We start from the raw sequence: 20,050 nt of genomic DNA on the forward strand, positions 1-20,050 counted from the left end.
TGGCCTTAGGCATTGGCCCTAACAGACTATCCGGTCTAACCGGGAAGGGTTAAGCACCAACAGGGGGAGCCCCAGAGATGCACATCCCTAGGCGCTCCCCAAGGGGTTACCGCTCTGGAGCGCGCTTTAGGCCCTAGCCTCCGTAGGTTTCGGACGAGGCGACGCCCCCCGGAGTCCTTTAACGAACTACCCTTCAAGAATTGGGGGAGGTGATGGCGATCCTCCCCCCCCGACCTCATTTGCATAACAATACCCGGCCAATGCCTAACCGCCAAAAGCAAGGAGTTGTGACGTTTTGCTACGAGGTAGGTGAAAAAACCAAGTGGCTTCAAATTTCAGCCAATTAGGCAAATGGAAAAACTCCTACCAGGCCCCTTGCGGCGACCAGCCGAAGCCCATAGCAAAGTCGGAATGCACACCTGAAGGGTGGGTGGGAAACCGTGGCTGCTGCAGAGGAGGAAAAGGGGCGAGCCCGGGCTGCCCTGACCTTAAGTGCCCTCAGGTGGGTCCGCCCCCAGCGCCAGCCCATTGGCTGCCGCTGCCGAAAATGAATACTAATGGGGATCCCTGAGTCCCGCAGGGCTGGCGCCAGCCCCGCAAGAATGCGGATAGGGGCGTGAGTCTGCAACACCCCCCCCTCCTTAGTTGGGGAGTGGCTTTAAAAAGTTTCCACCAAAGTATTTCAATTTTCACCAGTCATATACATCACTACCTCATTTCATAATTAATATACATGCGCAATAAGCACTGGCAATTTCTGCTGATTAAGTTCTGATTCCCACCGTGTTGTGTTACATTGTGTTAGTGTGCTTGTTGGGAACCTGTGTCACGGGACGGAAAAGACCCAACACAAGTATTAAATTTTGTCTCTGCAGCAATGGGTTCATTTGTGGTGCCATTACTTCGCAGTACCTTCTGGAGAAATCAAGGGTCGTCTTTCAGGTTAGGCTCTGCACTTCTCCTTCATTTTCCTCATAATCTTTTGTTGTAAGCAAGGGCCAGCTTTTAAAAAAGAAAGATGGCTGCTCCATCTACTTTGCAGGTGTCCTGTGGCCAAGCTACTGAGTCATTTCCCTGACTTGTAAAATGTTGCAAGCTGGGAGAGAACTCTTAGGAGAAGGATGAGCTTTTCCCAAGAGTTCTGCAAGAGAGTTAGGAAATAGCAGGCCACTTCTAAATCTATCTTTCTATTTATTTATTGCATTTATATTCTTTTTTTAAAAATCCAAGGACCTCAATTTTTAAAAATTAAATATGTATTGCACCCTTCATCTGAAGATCTCAGGGTGGTTCACAGCTGACATACATGGTTCTTCCTCCTTCCAAGTCTTTTTTTTTAAAAGATATTTATTGAAATTTCAAATATTATACAAAAAAATAATAATAAAAGCAAAACACAAACACAAAAAATAACAAATATAAGAAAACAAAGTACAAAACTAAAAACTATTTAAAAACAAGTAAAGTTTCATTCCCTTATTTTCTTATAACTTACTTCCCCGACCTCCTCATACCTCCCCTTTTTGTATTCCAATTTCTAATTATTAATTCAGCAAATCCTCTCCCTTAATTTTCATTTAATTTTCAACCTTTCTTTTCTTTTTACTTAATCATTACAGCTGAAAAACCCCTTAATTTTCTAAACCAACATCATCCTAACATTCATTAATTTTGCAATATTTCCCAAGATAGTCTTTAAATTTCTTCCAATCTTCTTCCGCCGTCTCTCTTCCCTGGTCTCGGATTCTGCTAGTCATTTCTGCCAGTCCCATATAGTCCCTCCTTCCAAGTCTTACACTCAAACCACTACACCACACTGGCTCCCATCAATCCAACAAAAGGATACCTGCCACTTGGCTGCATAAAATATTAGGCAGGCATTTTAGAATCATAGAATTGTAGAGTTGGAAGGGACCACGAGGGTCATCTAGTCCAGCCCCCCTGCAATGCAGGAATCTTTTGGCCAAGGCGGGAATCAAGCCCACAACCCTGAGATTAAGGGTCTCACGCTCTCTAGACTGAGCCATATTGTTTCCTTTGCCTGCTAAAACATTTTTATTTAGGCAAGCCTACTGAGACATGTACTTTTATTTTTGTGTGTGTGTACTGCTGATTTTTATCCATATTTTGATAATTTTTGTTTGCTTTATTATTCTTATTTTTAAATGGATATTTAATACCAGTGTGTTAACCACTTAAGGTGTTTTTATTATTAAATTGTACTTTATATCTGCATAAAAATATGTACCATATTTTTCGCCCTATAGGACGCACCGGCCTGTAGGACGCACCTAGATTTTTTTGGGGGGGGGAATAAAGAGGGGGGAATTATTTCTCCCCCCCAGGCGCGGGGCTGGGGCAGGGGAAGCCCGAGCTTCCCCTGACCCCAGCCCCCAGAACGGGAGCCAGAGCGATGCCGAAGCTCCGTGCAGCTTCTGCATCGCTCTGGGAGCTTGCCGGGCTGGGGGGATAGCTTCCTGAAGCCGGGGGAGTGAGAGGGGTCGGTGCGCACCGACCCCTCTCGCTCTCCAGGCTACAGCGAAAGCCTGCATTCGCCCCATAGGACGCACGCACGTACATTTCCCCTTCATTTTTGGAGGGGAAAAGGTGCATCCTATAGGGCGAAAAATACGGTATATACTGCTATTCATTAAAAATATATGAAGAGCTTACAACAATTATACATAAAAGCATAAAATTATATATGTGTGTATATATATATATATATATATATATATATATATATATATATATATGTGTGTGTGTGTGTGTGTGTGTGTGTGTGTGTTTAAATTAGACATCAGCTATTCATACAAAAAAAATTACGTATCCCTATTTAAAAATAAATAAATCAGCACATAAATGAAATCTGTCTCATGCTGTTTCTATGTCCATATTTGTCCTGATAATGATTCCCTCTTGTATTCTCTGCCTTGCCATGTAGGCCAATAACGAACGGAACTACCATATATTTTACGAGATGCTGGCTGGCCTCCCTGCTCAGCAGAAGCGGAAATTCGGCCTTCAAGAGGCAGAAACATACTATTACCTGAACCAGGTATGGGCCTCTCCTTGAAATGCCTATGGGACAGAAGGAGAAAAGTGCTGGATATTATTCTTACAAATACCCAAACATTTCAATCGAGGAGGAATGGTGCTCTGTCCCAGGCGGTGGTCCCAATCATATGTGGGTCTTGGCTAGGGGCAGAGAGCCTTTTTCACCCCAGGGTCTGCATTCCCTTGTGGGGAACAAATGCCTCCCTTTCATTGTATGTAGGGAGGTAACTGCGAGATTCCTGGCAAGGTGGACACTGAGGATTTTCACCGCTTGCTCGACGCCATGGAAATCCTGCACTTCACTGCCCATGATCAGGACAGCATATTCCGCATGTTGTCTTCCATTCTACACTTGGGGAATGTCTACTTTGAAAAATACGAGGTTAGTTGGATGGAAATATAAGTCTAGTGTGCATTCTAAGGAAAGGCTAAAAACCCAAACCAATAAACCACACCACTTCTTCTTCCAGAGTGAGGAAGCAGGAAGCTTCAGGATGTAGTCTGGTTGTCTGCGTGGTGCCTTGATGTTTTCCTCCTGACTACGTGGTCCCTGACTGCCTGGATCATGTAGCCAGCCCAGCGAGAACTTTTAATCGTAGTGGTGCAAAGAGGGGGAAGGCAAGCAAGAGCGAACCAGTGTGAAAAATGTAAATTGGAGTGTGGGGAAGGTCAACTCCCATTTTCACACTGGTGATGTTGCCCCATGAAAATTGGGCACAGCTGACCCAGTGTGCGGCTGCTGTGAGAAAGGCAAATCCCATCCTGGGGTTAACTTGGAAAGGAATTGAAAATAAAACTGCTGATATCATAATGCCGACTAAACAAATCAATGGGGCGGCTGCATTTGGAATACCGTGTACTGTTCTGGTCGCCTCATCTCAAAAAGGGTATTGTAGATGTATATTTTCAGGACCCACCTGGTTTTTATGAACATAGATTGCTTTAAACTCCTTTGAATATTGTTTTAATGTTGTAACCTGCCCTGGGACCTTAGGGTGAAGGGCAGGTAATAAACAGACAAATATACATACCGTATTTTTTGCTCTATAAGACTCACTTTTTCCCTCCTAAAAAGTAAGGGGAAATGTGTGTACGTCTTATGGAGTGAATGCAGGCTGCACAGCTATCCCAGAAGCCAGAACAGCAAGAGGGATCGCTGCTTTCGCTACACAGCGATCCCTCTTGTTGTTCTGACTTCTGAGATTCAGAATATTTTTTTTCTTGTTTTCCTCCTCCAAAAACTAGGTGTGTCTTACGGTCTGGTGCGTCTTATAGAGCGAAAAATACGGTTAGAGCGAAAAATACGGTACTAACTAACAAACAAATATTACAATTGGAGAAGGTTCAGAAAAGACAACTAAAATAATCAGGCAAAGGGAGTGACTCTATGAAGAAAGGTTGCAGCATTTGGGACTTCCAAGTATAGCAAAAGAGGTGGCATGATGCTTAAAGGTAAAGGGACCCCTGACCATTAGGTCCAGTCATGACCGACTCTGAGGTTGCAGCGCTCATCTCGCTTTATTGGCTGAGGGAGCCGGCGTTTGTCCACAGACAGCTTCTGGGTCATGTGGCCAGCATGACTAAACCGCTTCTGGCAAACCAGAGCAGTGCACAGAAACGCCATTTACCTTCCCGCCGGAGTGGTACCTATTTATCTATTTGCACTTTGAGGTGCTTTCAAACTGCTAGGTTAGCAGGAGCAGGGACCGAGCAACGGGAGCTCACTCCGTCGCGGGGATTCGAACCGCCAACCTTCTGATCAGCAAGTCCTAGGCTCTGTGGTTTAACCCACAGCGCCACCCGCGTCCCTTGGCATGATACTTACAAGTTTATAAAATGATGCTTGTTGTGGGAAAAGGAACAGAGACAAGTTTTTCTCGTTCTCTTGTTGGACACAGTGCCGGATTGCCAGATAGACAGAGTAGGCACAAGCCTATGGGCACCAAACCTTTTAGGGGGGCCACGACAACAGATCAAAATAATATTGATTTGATCTTGAAACGAAGTTAAAAGTTCAAGCTTTCTTAGTTCATTGTTATCCTACTAGAGCATGCACCCAAGGAGCCCTTCGAGATTTCGACTGCCTAGGGGCCTCAACAGGGTTTAATCTGGTACTAGTTGGACAGCCAATGAAGCTGACTGTCGAAAAATATAGGGCAGATAAATTAAAGAAAGGACTTCTTATGCAGTACAATGTTAAACTATGGAACTATGGAGGCAGTGGTGGTCACCAACTTGGATGGCTTTAAAATAAGATTGGACAAATTAATGGAGGAGAGAGCTGTCAGTGGCTACTTGCCATGATGGCAAGAGGCAATAATGGTCCTGAATACCAGTTGCCACAAGAAGGGATTGTGCTGCTCTTGGGTCCTCCTTGTGCGTTTCCCACAGGCACCTGGTTGGCTTCTGTGATGACCAGATGCTGGAGGAGGTGCTGCCTTATCCAGCAGCCTCTTTTTGCTGTATGTTCTTGACTGTCAACCATAAATAAATATAAGGTCGCCCAGCCTCTTTGCAAACATGTCTTGACTTGGTGCTTTGCAGACAGATTGCCAGGAGGTGGCTTCGGTGGTGAGCGCCCGGGAGATCCGCGTTGTGGCCGATCTGTTGAAAATCTCCCCTGAGGGCTTGCAGAAGTCCATCACCTTCAAAGTGACGGTAAAGGGGCAGGCAGCCCTGAGTGCGGAGCTGGGAGGATGGGCACCGAAGGGCAGGTGTCTGTTGCTCTGCTTTTGGGCCAAGGACAGTTAAAGGGTTCATGAGGCAGAGACCCTTTTAGTCTGACCCGGAATTCTGAACTGTTTTTTTTTAAAAAACCCAAAAAAACCTGGAGCGTTGAATATTTTGTGCTGCTTCTGTGCAATGCATCTATTTGTTGCCTTTAATTATAGAATCATATACAGTGGTACCTTGGGTTACATACGCTTCAGGTTACATACGCTTCAGGTTACACACTCCGCTAACCTAGAAATAGTGCTTCAGGTTAAGAACTTTGCTTCAGGATAAGAACAGAAATTGGGATGGACTATATGGGATTGGCAGAAATGACTGGCAGAATCCGAGACCAGGGAGAAGAGTCGGCGGAAGGAGATTGGAAGAAATTTAAAGACTATATACAGAAATATTGCAAAATTAATGAATGTTAGAACGATGTTGGATAGAAACTAAGTGGTTTCCAGCTGTGATGTTTTAAGAGAATATGGAAAAAAAGGTCTAGAAGCAGGTTAAAAATTATTGATAAGGATTTGCTGAACTAACAATCTGAATTGGAATACAAAAAAGGGAGGTACGAGGAGGTCTGGGAAATAAGTTAATGGAAAATAAGTAATGGAAACTTTGTGTGTTTTTAATTATTTTTATTTTTGTATTTTTGTTATTTTTCTTTTTTCTTTTTGATTTTTATTGTATTAATATTGAAAACTTTAATATTTTTTTTTTTAAAAAAAGAACAGAAATTGGGCTCCGGCGGTATGGCGGCAGCGGGAGGCCCCATTAGCTAAAGTGGTGCTTCAGGTTAAGAACATTTTCAGGTTAAGAACGGACCTCCGGAACGAATTAAGTACTTAACCCAAGGTACCACTGTAATTTTAGAGTTAGAAGGGCTCCAAGGTTCATCTAGTCCAACTCCCTACAATTCAGGGACTCCTGCTCAGAGCTGTTCCTGGGTTGTCTCGAACCACCAACCTCTTGGTTAACAGCCAGATGCACTGACCCACAAACGGGCTCTATTGTTTGTCTGTTAGTTTTTAATTACTATTATAATAAATTGTGCTCTTAATATTTTGTCGTAAGCTGCCCAGGGAATGTTTGTTTATTATGGGCTTCTATATAAATGTAATCATAAATTATAGTAATAATAGGCATGGTTACTCAGCAGGTTGCTCTGGGAGGGACAAGTTCTTCCTTTCCCTTAGTGATGAATTGCTTAGAACAAAGAGTGTTGTTATGCCCTATATGTTACATTGCAGGAAGGAGAATGTGGACACCTGACTTCTCGGTAAAAAGGCTCTGCCTCATTGATTATTGCAGTCATCCTTGCCCCCCAGCCAGTTGACCTGGTGGGACAGTAGATGGACTCAAGAGCTTCCAGTTTGAGCCCAGCAGCACCTGTGGATTAGGACTTTATTCACAGTAACCAATGGCCATAGCAACAATAAAACATTACAGTATACGCAGAAAGGGAAATTTGATATAAGAGCACAATTTAAAGTCCTGAATCAGCAGCCAGTTAGTGGCCCTTATTCTGATTGCTCCTGCTATGCACCTAGCAACCTTTGCTGTTATCTGCTCATTTTGATCTGATAGAAGAAAGGACATTGTGGCAGTGGCTGAGCGCCCTGGGATGGTTAGTATGAGTGGGGAGATGATCTCGTTCCTCAGGTCTTTGCAGAGAGTGCAAGAGAGGAGGACGTGTGCCCCTGTTTCGGTGCTACCGTCTCCACAGGGGCAAAGACGTTTCTCAGGCAGGATCTTTTGGAATCGACCCTCAAGTACCGCAGATGGCCAAACATCCATTCTTGCAAGTGTAAAAGCACGTCTATATTTTGGGATAATAAGTTTGTGCAGATATGGGGCCAGAGAATCAAAATGGAAAGGTGTTAGGACGGGAGAGATTCCATGAGGTGGTGGGGACATGATATTTTGTGTGACTGGTGCCAACCATTGGAAGGAGGCTATCTTTCTTCTTCCTTCGCTTTCTCAACAGGAAACCATGAGAGAAAAGATATACACACCCCTCACTGTCGACAGTGCCGTTGACGCCAGGTAAACAGAAGCCCCATCCATCTTCACAACCGTAATGGAGAGAACCATGTGTAAATACTGCCACTCACCCTCAGCACCTGTTATATACTGAGTTGAATAGGATCCAAACTGCAGCAGTCTGATTGGTCCTAGAACAATAGGCTCCAAAAGGCAGCAGTCTGATTGGTCCTAGAACAATAGGATTCAGAATGCAGCAGTCTGATTGGTCCTAGAACAATGCAGCAGTATGATTGGTTAGCAGGAACCACCCAATCATGCTCCAGATAGAAGTGAATCCACAACCTGATTGGCTTACAGTAGAATTCCGGAATTAGCCAATCATGTGCAGCCCATTGTGTAAATAATGTATATAAAGCAGGTACTTTGAGGGGACTTTCATTCATTCCTCCTCACCACTATGAGCTGAATAAAGAGCATGAAATCACTTTGCGACAGCACCCCTGCTTGTGACCTTGTCTTCTTCCATTTCTTTGCCCACGGCGCTTGTGCATGTGTTTTTCCCTTTCCTCTTTCCCTCAGAGATGCCATTGCCAAGATCCTCTACTCCTTGCTCTTCAACTGGCTCATCGACAGGATTAACAGGCTCACCTACCCCAGGCAAGAAACCCTGTCCATCGCCGTCTTGGATATCTATGGCTTTGAGGTGAGGGAAGAAGCGTTCAGCCAGTTACAACCGGGGCCTTCCCCAGAAACTGCTATTTGGTGCCCAACACAAATGTCCCTTGACAAAGGACCTAAGATACAGGGGAGGAGAAGGATAGAATAACACACACACACCCAGTGCCCCCAGAATGGTGCTTATCATGTCGAGGTGGCTGGTGTTCTCTGGGACTGACTGGGTGGAAGCAGGGCCAGATTGAGGTTTGATGAGGCCCTAAGCTACTGAAGGTAATGGGGCCCTTTATATGTCCAGTTGTCAAAAACAAATTGTCACTGGTTTGTTTGTGTTGAATATATGCTATATGGTAATTTATGGACCTAATAGGTATCTAAAGACATTCACACATAACAAAATATGTATTTTATCAAAGTAATTTATTTTTTATCTTATATTTTGGAGATGTACATCCAAGCACATCCAGGGTTTTTTTCTTTAAGTTTTTTTTTGGGGGGGGCCAAGAGAGTGGGGTCCTAAGCTATAGCTTGTTTAGCTTATACGTAAATCTGGCGATGGGTGGAAGGCAGGGAGCCATAGTGAAAAACAGGCAGAGACAACTTATGTTCGTTTTGCCTCCATCCTCCTCCCTGATGGGTTCTTCATGGGGCAGCACTGAGACCAAGGAGGGGGAAGCCAGCAGGCAGAACCACCTACTGGACTGTAAGAAAGACAGGAGGCAGGTATGGGCTGGCAGAGGGCAGAAAGAGACTAGTGGGGCCGTGCCCCGCTTGCCCCTGATGAATTAGCCTCCAGTGCTGCAATGGCTGCTGCTTCTGATATTCCCGGAGGCAGGCTCAGTTCGAGAATAGCAGGCTGGGCTAAGGATCTCTTCTCCTCTATACTGGGTAGCCTAAAGTAGCCTTTTGCTCTGCGTGTACACATTTTTTAAACTTGCGGTCTGAATTTTGAATAGGATCTGGGCTTCAACAGCTTTGAGCAGTTGTGCATCAATTACGCAAATGAGTATCTCCAATTCTTCTTCAACAAGATTGTCTTCAAGGAGGAGCAGGTGAGGCCAGAATCCACACTTACCACCATTCTTGGGATTTTAGAGCATCACATTTTTTGACACATCTGCTGCTATGTTGCACTGGGGGTGTGTGTGTGTGTGTGTGTTTAATGCTGATATGTTTCATTTTCCTGTTTGCTCTTTTTGTTATAGCTTGCTATTTTTGGTCATTTGTTTTTAAATGATGTGTGTCCCCTTGGAAAATTTGTCATAGGCAGGATGCAAATATCAATAAATAAGTAAATAAAAGCAGCTGGAGCTGCTTCAGGTGTCAGCTCATTTGGTGAGGGTGGAGGGGCAGCAGATACAAATCTAACTAGTAAATACATTCTGTATTTAGGAGGAATATATCCGGGAGCATCTTGAGTGGAGAGAAATACCTTTCAATGACAACCAGCCTTGCATTGACCTCATTGCCCAAAAGCCTTATGGGATATTAAGGATCCTGGATGACCAGAGCAGTTTCCCTCAGGTACCACTTGGTGCTGCGTAGAATCCATGCATAATTTTTTGTTTAAGTCTGTTCTAGTCGCAGGATGACAACTAACGGCTTTTGCTCAGAAGCACCTTCCCCATGTATTCATTTATGGACGCAAGGGAAACAATTATCCCCTTTTGAGGGAGTGACACCCTTTCTATGCTCAAAGAGCCTTGGAATGAAAGCACCAGTATTTCTGGAAGCAAGCACTGGCCAATGTTTCATGTCTTCATAAATACTGTGGTTGGATCATTCAACGACTTTCAGTGCAAAGGCACAGCGTAGTGGCCTGTCTTTAAAAGAGCCTGTCCCTTGCATCTCTGTTTGAGTCACCATTCTGGGCTCAAGCAGCTGAGGGACTCGTGCAGAACCATGGTGTTTGGCTCTAGAAGGTGGCCGATTCTTCCTCTTTCACACTCAAAAAGTATGCCTCGTCTGTCCCAGTGGTAGACGCTGCTGGCCTAAAATGAAAAGTGTTTGCAGCAATGGTGAACTTGAATGTCGTCCACTGGGTAGACGACATGGGGCACTGCTAGTCTGACCCAGTTATTCCTCCGCCTTGCCAGGCCACGGATCACACATTTCTCCAGAAGTGTCATTACCACCACGGCGCCAACCCGCTTTACTCCAAACCGAAGATGCCGCTACCCGAATTCTCCATCAAGCACTATGCTGGCAAAGTAACCTACCAGGTGAGACACTGGGTGGTTGGGAAGGAGCAACGTAAGGAGGATGAACAGGGTACATTCTGCACACATAAAGTGCTTGGTGCCTGGGACCCCCAGCCTCCAGCCCCTCCTGTGCCACCGTCACCCTGTTTCCACTGCAAGCCTGTCAGACTGTGCTCTGTGCCTTCACAGCACCATCTAGGCTGCAGCTCCAGCCTGCCTAGGCATTGCATCAACTGGCCCTGCCAAGATCAGGGTGGCACTGAGGAGCAGTTATTATCAGGACAGCAGTTTCAGCCCCACGTAGCACAGAAAGTGTGACGCAGCAGCTAAAAAAGCCAATGCAATTCTGGGCTGCATCAATAGGAGTATAGCATCTAGATCAAGGGAAGTAATAGTGCTACTGTATTCTGCTCTGGTCAGACCTCACCTGGAGTACTGTGTCCAGTTCTGGGCACCACAGTTCAAGAAGGACACTGACAAACTGGAACGTGTCCAGAGGAGGGCAACCAAAATGGTCAAAGGCCTGGAATCGATGCCTTATGAGGAACGGCTAAGGGAGCTGGGCATGTTTAGCCTGGAGAAGAGGAGGTTAAGGGGTGATATGATAGTCATGTTCAAATATATAAAAGTATGTCACATAGAGGAGGGAGAAAGGTTGTTTTCTGCTGCTCCAGAGAAGCGGACACGGAGCAATGGATCCAAACTACAAGAAAGAAGATTCCACCTAAACATTAGGAAGAACTTCCTGACAGTAAGAGCTGTTGGACAGTGGAATTTGCTGCCAAGGAGTGTGGTGGAGTCTCCTTCTTTGGAGGTCTTTAAGCAGAGGCTTGACAACCATATGTCAGGAGTGCTCTGATGGTGTTTCCTGCTTGGCAGGGGGTTGGACTCGATGGCCCTTGTGGTCTCTTCCAACTCTATGATTCTATGATTCTATGAAAGTAAGGGTGCCTGGGCCAGACTGCTCCCTGCTTTGAATGGAGAGGTGCTGCACACATAGACTATATTTTGGCTCAGAAAATATAATGCATTTCTTAACCCCACTGCAGGTACACAAGTTCTTGGATAAAAACTACGATCAGGTTCGCCTGGACGTCCTGGAGCTTTTCGTCAACAGCAAAATCAAAGTAGGTGTTTTGGGGTGGCCTCAGGTCGGCTGGCTCCAGTGCATCTGATGGTGTCTGTGTTTGGAAGAATAGGGTGAAGCAGTGTGGTGTGGCTGTTGTTAGTAGCGTCACCCAAATAATACAGACGGAGTCCAGAGAAAAAAGAAACTGATAAAACTTAACTGGGTTAATTGAACTAACAAAACAACAACCACATAATATGAAGAGAAATAAACATAGAGGTAATGTCTTTCTTAATTCAGGCCTTGTTCATAGCAGGAAGACATACAACAACACAAACAGGAAGGAAGAAGCTCCCTCAGAACTGCACAGCCAATGAAAGCATGAGTTACCTTAGCAAGCATCATGCCATGCTGCCTGGTTGCTAAGCAACACCTCCACCTATTCCCCCCCAGCTCATTGACTTTAACACTAATTGAATTAACCCTTAAGTTACACACAGAATGATCTCTGCTGTTGCACTTCTAACAGTGGTGGGGAGCATAGGAATGGGGACTTGCAGATACGGGTTGTCTAAATGGGTGATAATTAAAGGTCATTCCTGGCTTCACTGACTGACCTTAGAACAGTCACTATCTCCCTGCATAACCTACTCTGCAGGGCTGGTGTGCATCCAGGTGGTTGAACCCAGGTGGGGCACATCAGGGACCCCACATCAGGGGTAGGTATGGCCAACTCTCACACACATACCTGTACTCATGCACACACAAACACACACACCTAGGTCTCTCTGCTCAGCTGATCTGTGTATATTAGTTTAAGGAAAGTTACTGCCATCAGACCTCTCAACCACTCCTGGTCTACACTATTCTCACCTAGGGATGGGGAAGGAATTCGTCCAGTACAGCACTGATTCTAATGCTAACATGTTTAATTAATACTTTCCAGACGAGTATGAGGATCAGAGCATAGCTTATCTTTTGAAAGTCACACTTCTCCTAACCTTGCAGTGCAGTTTTCCAGCCCCCAAAACGTGTGTATGGAGGGGAATAAATGCCTAGAAATACTGCACTGTACTACTGTACTTCATTGCAGCGTACTGGGGAAAATTGCCAATTGCATCTGGTGTATAAACACAGGTGTATCAGGAGAAATGCACAGGAAAATGAGTCTCAATGTTCATGGAAACTTTTTTTTTTTAAAAAAAATCACAATCTGATCTTGAAATGGGGCGAACTGAAATTTAAGTTGGGGTGGGGGGAAGAAACTAAGATGAACAGATCCACCCATCCTTATAATCTCTCCCTGCTCTCATTTCATCTTCACGACAGCCATGCCAGGTAGGTTAGGCTGGCAGAGAGTGGTTTGCCCAAGATCCCCCAGCAAACGTTCTCCCAGCAAACGTTCTCCGTGCAGGGAGAGCTGGATCAAAACGGAATGAGTTGTGAATGTCCCACCTGATCCCCAAATGCCGCCTACAAAATGTCTCCTCTGCTCCTACAAAATGTCTCCTCTGCTCTTGCCCCAGATGGTGGCCAACCTGTTCTACAGCCATGCCCAGGTGATAGCTCAGCAGAAGACCATGATGGGGAGAAGCAGCACCAGCAGGCGGAAATTTAAGTCCCACACGGTGGCAGCGAAATTCCAGCAGTCGCTTTCGGACCTCGTGGATAAAATGGAGAGGTGAGGAAGGCATAGGGGAAGCACTTGTGTGAATAGCTTTTCAAATTGCCGGCATGGAGGGCCCATGAACCGGATCAGGACCCTGGCAGGCTGGCAGGCAAGGGAGTCCAAAACCTGCTGTTCCAGGTTCTCTTCCAGCCCTGCCTGGAGATGTCAGAGAGTGAACCTGGCACCTATGGTCCCTCCTCAAAGACATAGGAATGTCAGAAGCTTAGCAATGTCTACACTGACACACAGTGGCTGTCCAGGATTTCAGATGGTGTGTTCTCCCAGTCCTGCCTGGAAGTGTCAGGGATTGAACCTGCGTTGAGCTAAGATCATTCCCCTGAAAATTAAGCAAGATTCTAGTCCTCAGTGTTACAGGTCTTGTATAAAGGAATGGAACTGCCCCCTGTCAAATCAGAACATTGGTACAGCTAATCCAGTATGGTCCATACGGTCTGGCAGCAGCTCTCTATGGTTTCAGACAGGAGACATTCTTATTTTTACCTGGAGATGCTGAGGATTTAACCTGCATGCAAAGCTGGCGATCTCCCACTAAGCTGCAGCCCTTCCCCAGAGGTGGCAAGGAATAGATTTAGGTCCTTTGCAGATTTGTTGCTTCCTGTAGAATGAAGCAGTGGTGATTTTGATACTGTATGCGGGTGGTTTTTAAATTGACCCGTGACCTGGATTTAGGTTTGATGAGGCCCTAAGCTACTGAAGGTAATGGGGCCCTTTATATGTCCAGCTGTCCTTTGCCAACAACAAATTGTCACTGTTTTTTGTGTTGAATATATGTTATATGGTAATTTATGGACTTAATAGGTATCTAAAGCCATTTGCACATGTTGCCCTGCAACCAATCCATGCAGAATGTAGGCACCCTATATTTAGAAAGGAGCAAACCTGTGGTATTTTAGGGAGCAGGCTAGCAGGCTGGGGGCCATGACTTACATCATAGGAGCCTACCCAACACAGAGTGTTTGTTGTGGGGGAGGAAGGGAAAGGAGAATGTTAGCCGCTTTGAGACTACTCCAGGTAGTGATAAAGCAGGATATCAAATCCAAAACACTGTTGCTGTATGTAGGTTTTATTTTATTTCCTTTTTATGTTATATTTTGGAAATGTACATCCAGGTTTTCTTTAATTTGGGGGGGGCCCCCAAGAGTGTGGGGCCCTAAGCTATAGCTTGTTTAGCTTATACGTAAATCTGGCACTGTCTGGATCGGGACCATGGCAGCTTGTGGAGCTGCTGTTTGCCTGAGCAGGTTATTTCCCACTCATGCCAGTGGGAGCTTCTTCCTTCATGCAAATAGCAGGCAATTCGATGCAATATGCACCACTTTCAGGATGAAGAAATGTTATAGTCCCATCGTATGTGTGTTTTTTTCTTCTTCTGCAGATGTAACCCTTTCTTCGTCCGCTGCATCAAACCCAACAATAAGAAGGTATGGACTTGCTGTGTCCTAAGTGGAAAGGGACATGGGAAGCTGCCTTTTTGCAGAGTCAGACTGCTGGTCCATCTAGCCCAATGTTGCTGACACTGACTGGCAGCAGCTCTGCAGGGTTTCAGGCAGAAGTCTTTCTTAGCCCTTCCTGGAACTGCCAGAGGTTGAACTTGAGACCTTTTGCATGCAAAAGCAAGTGCCCTACCACTGAACTATGGCCCTCCCTCAAAAGCATTTTCATAGAACGGTAGGGTCATCTGGTACAACCCCCTGCAATGCAGGAAATTGTGATCATGACATTTAATGGCTTCACTTTCAGCCCACCTCCTTGCAGTGCTAACACAGCTGCAGCCAAGCCTCTCCCTCCTTGCAGAACCACAGTTTCTACAATGCTCCCTTATGGTCTCTAAACTATTTCTCCTTCTACTGCCCTTCCATAACCCCCACTCATTTCCTTCCAATTGTCTCCTCAATAGTATTTTGGGCACCTGCTGAGTCACTCAGAAACTGATGGATGCTGAGTCATCCATCACAGGTAAAGGAAGGCCTGTCACTAAATGGCGCTTCTTCTGGCCTGATCACCCAGGGTTTTGAGTCGTCCAGAGAGCTCCTCTCTCACACTCTGCCAGGCTGGTTTCTCCTATCACGATATGAATCCTGAACCAGTCGGCTCATTTACTATCCTATCCAATGCTCTCCTTTGCTCTTCCTCAACCAGAAGCCAGGACTTTTTGAGCCGGACGTAGTCAGCAGCCAGCTGCGGTACTCGGGAATTCTGGAGACCATCCGCATTCGCAAAGAGGGCTTTCCTGTTCGCATCCCCTTCCAAACGTTCATTGAAAGGTATGGTCAACAAGGGCTCTGACCCAAGAAGGCAAGGAAGGGGAAGAGCAATTGCAGGCTCTGACAGGCAGGCTTGGCTGCGATATGCTTGCTAATTTTGCCTGGGAGCCTTTGGTGGGGAAGGACTTTGTCGAAAGCTTTATTTAGTGTCCCAGGTATACGGTGTCTACCAGGGCTCCCGTAACCACATACTTATTAGCAGAGCCAGCCGAAAACGTTTTGCTGCTGTGTTCGCCCCTGTTCCAGAAGCTGACCAGGGTGGCAACTGACTTTTTGTTCAGTTGTGGCACTATGGTAGTATCCTTTGTTGGGTGAGAAGGAAAAATAAAACTGTACAGTGGTACCTCGGATTAAGTACTTAATTCGTTCTGGAGGTCCGTACTTAACCTGAAACTGTTCTTAACCTGAAGCACCACTTTAGCTAATGGTGCCTCCCACTGCCGCCATGCCGCCAGAGCCCGATTTCTGTTCTCATCCTGAAGCAAAGTTCTTAACCTGAAGCACTATTTCTGGGTTAGCGGAGTCTGTAACCTGAAGTGTATGTAACCTGAAGCGCATGTAACCCGAGGTACCACTGTATATAGAAAGGATTTTTGGACTTTGATTCCCATAACCCCCAGCCAGCATAGCCGGTGATGGGGGATGATGGGAGTTGTAGTCCGGCAACAGTTGGAGGGCACCTAATCACACCCTCAGCCTGTCTCTTTAGGTACCGCTGCCTTGTTGATATCAAACAAGGCATGATCCCTGATGCGTGGAACAGTGCGGTAGTGCTGAAGAAGCTATGCGCAGTCACCCCCGATATGTACTGCATTGGAGCCACCAAGGTACAGCCGCCATTTTCCTTGATAATCATGGTTGTAAGTAACTGTTGGGCAGCTTGGAGCGTGGAAATTCCCACCCCTGGGTTTTCTGTCATGGGGTGATGAGCCATGGGGTCTCTCTACCTCTCAGCTGACCAAGGTGAATGGACACTTCACCTGCCTGCGTCTGAGGGAGAGGGCAGGCAGGAAGGCCACATCCATTGGCCAGGCTGGGAGAGCTAACTGCCACAGAGCTCCTCCTCTCTCAGAAGTGTCTCCATCTATAACCATTCCACCTAGTTGCATCTGAGGGAGAAATGAGACACATGACCCGGAAGCTGTACACTGGCTCCCTCGGCCAATAAAGCGAGATGAGTGCCGCAACCCTAGAGTCATCCACGACAGGACCTAATGGTCAGGGGTCCCTTTACCTTTACCTTTAAGCTTGGACACTGGCAGAGGAAGGGGGTGTGGTGGGTGCAGTCCGCCCTATGTGTCATCCCTGGGGGGATGACATCACCACACCACCCCCTGGGACGTTCACCGAGTGCCCCCCCCGGGATACTTGCCCCTGCCCCCTCTGGGCTTGGACCAATTCCCATTTGGCCAAAGAACTGCCCCTTCGCATCAGATGTCAAAGAGATAAACGATTATGCAACCTTCCGTAGACATCTGAAGACCGCCCTGGGTAGGGAAGCTTTTAATGCTTGCTGTATCTTGTGTTTTCTTATATTCTGTTGGAAGCCGCTCAGGGTGGCTGGGACAACCCAGTCAAAGGGGCAAGGTACGAGTAATAAATGATTATGGTTATTCCACTTGGCCATTACATCACTAAATAGCATGAAAAAAATCTGTGGTATTCTCATGGGGCCTACCTGAATGGATTTGTTTGGCTCTTCCTCTTTGCCATTCCCGCTTATTACTTTCACATTATGTCTCTTAGATTGTGATGTGTTATTGTAAAGCAGAAACTACCCCCCAGCATAGGAGCCAACTCCTAGGGGCCAAGGGGTCTTCAGCCCCCAAAATAAAATATTTGAGGAGGGTGCCCCCACCCCAATTGATGGGCATTGCCAGTCAAATGGTGTGCACTCACTGCATCATGTGATCCATTATACAGGGCAGGGCTTACATTGGGCCCCCCAATATTTTATTGAATTTGGTCCTCCTGCCCCTCCGGTGCTTTGACGGGAAAGCTGTTGTATAAATGTCATGAATAACTGAATGCCAAGGAAAGTTGGGTGATAGGTAGCAGCCACCCAGAGCCACCGCAGTGGGTTGGTTAAGAGCACTGGACTAGGACATAGGAGAGACCAGGGTTCAAATCCACACTTCAGCCGTGAAGCTCACTGGGTTACCTTGGAAGCCAGTTGCTGCTTCTCGGCCTAACCCACCTCGCAGGTTGTTGTGAGAAAGGATCAGGAGAAGGGAGGTCTGTGTACGCCACCCTTGATTGCCTTGGAGGAAAGGTGGGAGAGAAGTGCAATTAATTAATTAATGAGTTATTCTGATGCTCCCCTCCCCCTTCCTCACACCAGCTCTTCATGAAGGAGAATGTCTACCAGCACTTGGAAGGGAAGCGAGAACGGATTGTCCACATGGCAGCTCTAACGCTGCAGCGGTACACGCGGGGCTTCTTGATCAAGAAACGCTTTTTCGCCCTGCGCCACAAGATCATCCTCTTCCAGGCGCGGGCCCGAGGCTATCTTGTCAGGTGCACAGCTGCAACATGCTCTCCGCGCTAGAGATAGAGGAGGACAGGCATCTGTGTGCGCTTGGGGAGGGTGTGTAAGAACATTGGCCAGCACCAGCCATCGCCATTGTAGTTATGTCTGACATGACGCATGTGGCGTAACCTCGCATCTTCATACATCATCTCCACCCCTGACTTGCACGATGGATGGTTGGGGCAGAGGAATAGGCAGCGTAATGACATCACATCTTACGTTGTGCAACACGAGGCTAGGGACGGGGAGCCACTGGCCAGTGGGTCAGCCTTGGCCCATCATGGGGTTCGACCACAAAGCCTTTTTAAAAACCACATCCACCTGCCAATCAGGTGACATCAGTGACCTGTGGGAGGCTGGCGTTCAATTCTGCATTGGTCCAACCAGCATTTGGCCCAACCTACTCCACAGGATTTAGCCCCTGCTCACCAGCTGATGATCAGAGGTTGAATCCTGCTAAGTTCCCTGCAGAGTGTAGGACTCTGTTCATCAGGCAGCAGTTCTGCTGGGTGCTACTTCAAAGGGGAGCGTGGGGCTGTTTGAAAGCCCTTTTGCAAACAGCCCTTCACTGCTCTTTGAAGTCCCAGCAGGCTGCAAAGCACAGCACCACCTGATGTCATCTTGACGACACGTGATTGACAGATTGACAGGTGAAGAACACCACACTAGGTGTGTCTCAGCACCTGAATTTTGATTTGCCTGTTCCCTCTGCATGTTAAACGTGTGCCATTTGTGTCTGCTCTGTTTGTCCGTTATCGTCTTTTATTTTGGTTTTTTGCCTTGGGTAGGAGAAAGTGTTGTTGAGGCTGGGTGTGATCTTTCCCACCTCCGTACCGGGGGGTTTCCCGTCCTGCAGGCAAAGGTACCGGAGGCTGCGTCGAACCCTCATCAAGGTCAGGTGCCTGGTACGCATCTATGTGAATCGCAGGAGATACCTTAAGGTGAGTCCCTTCTTGTCTGGGCAGTGGTAGAGAAGGTGTGGGAACCTGGAGGGTGGCAAGGGAAGGGGATTTTGTAGCAGGCAAAATGAGACGAATTGGACATCTGCAAGCAGGACTTGAGTGCAACTGCATCCTCTCTTCCTGCCATTAAATAGGGAATCTGGGCTGAGTTGAATGTGCATCTTCACCTGTGTGCTCCATCCAATTTTAAACATTGCATTTTGTCTCTAAGCATCACGCAATGCACATCCTCCTCACCCCGCCTCCAGTTGTTCAGAGGTTTGCATAGTGAGGGCAGCAGGTTGGCTTGATTGTTTGAAGCAGTTTAGATGCCCAGCTATCCCCAAATGAATAGATCCAAACCTGTGTTACCTGTCTGGCAGGAGACTCTGAAAGCCTGCTGTATCCCTGCCCCACCCTTAATTGACGAGATGCAGGTATATTGTACTTTTTATAAACTTACCATTTCTCATTGTTGGGTTTTCAAAAGATAAATTTTCCAGTGCAGATTTAAACTTCCAGTGAAGTCCACAGCCCCCCCCCACTGTTGAACAGTTCTCACTGTCAGAAATTCTTCCAGATGTTTCGCTGGAATGCACCTTGTTTGCTCTTTTTTTTGAGTAGGCGAACGACATTGCAAAATTCAGAGAAGTGCAAATTTCGAAGGATTGCTGTGCTTTGGTTCACGTCTTGTTTCGGGAATCGGGAATCATTTCCCCTCAGCCTTAGTCAGAGCAACGAGAGAGGTGTTAGGAAGAAGTGAAAATGAAAGGAAGCCGTATCGGCCCCCAAGAAAAACGCCACATTCCATATTAGCACGATGCCTTTATTAGTTCACACTGTTTTGTGACCTCTTAGTTGGCCCTTAAGGATACCTGCCCTGATGTGGGTAGAAGCAAAGAGGTTGAAGGGAGGACCA

General features: G+C 46.5%; 1 protein-coding gene across 1 annotated transcript in view; it reads left to right on the forward strand.

The window, feature by feature from the left end:
- LOC309357091 (unconventional myosin-XV-like) overlaps positions 1–20,050 on the forward strand; it is a 100,464-nt gene that overhangs the window by 10,574 nt on the left and 69,840 nt on the right. Inside the window, exons 8-23 of the mRNA XM_081889025.1 lie at positions 876–942; positions 2,945–3,058; positions 3,278–3,439; positions 5,602–5,715; positions 7,763–7,821; positions 8,341–8,464; positions 9,393–9,488; positions 9,829–9,960; positions 10,533–10,658; positions 11,687–11,764; positions 13,233–13,387; positions 14,772–14,817; positions 15,536–15,660; positions 16,370–16,487; positions 18,002–18,177; positions 19,047–19,131. Of these exons, the coding sequence (XP_081745151.1) occupies positions 876–942; positions 2,945–3,058; positions 3,278–3,439; positions 5,602–5,715; positions 7,763–7,821; positions 8,341–8,464; positions 9,393–9,488; positions 9,829–9,960; positions 10,533–10,658; positions 11,687–11,764; positions 13,233–13,387; positions 14,772–14,817; positions 15,536–15,660; positions 16,370–16,487; positions 18,002–18,177; positions 19,047–19,131 (1,777 nt within the window). The remainder of the gene's footprint in view (positions 1–875; positions 943–2,944; positions 3,059–3,277; positions 3,440–5,601; positions 5,716–7,762; positions 7,822–8,340; positions 8,465–9,392; positions 9,489–9,828; positions 9,961–10,532; positions 10,659–11,686; positions 11,765–13,232; positions 13,388–14,771; positions 14,818–15,535; positions 15,661–16,369; positions 16,488–18,001; positions 18,178–19,046; positions 19,132–20,050) is intronic.

The sequence above is a fragment of the Podarcis melisellensis genome, assembly GCF_964234715.1.
Source record: "Podarcis melisellensis genome assembly, chromosome: 14".
Taxonomy (NCBI): domain Eukaryota; kingdom Metazoa; phylum Chordata; class Lepidosauria; order Squamata; family Lacertidae; genus Podarcis; species Podarcis melisellensis.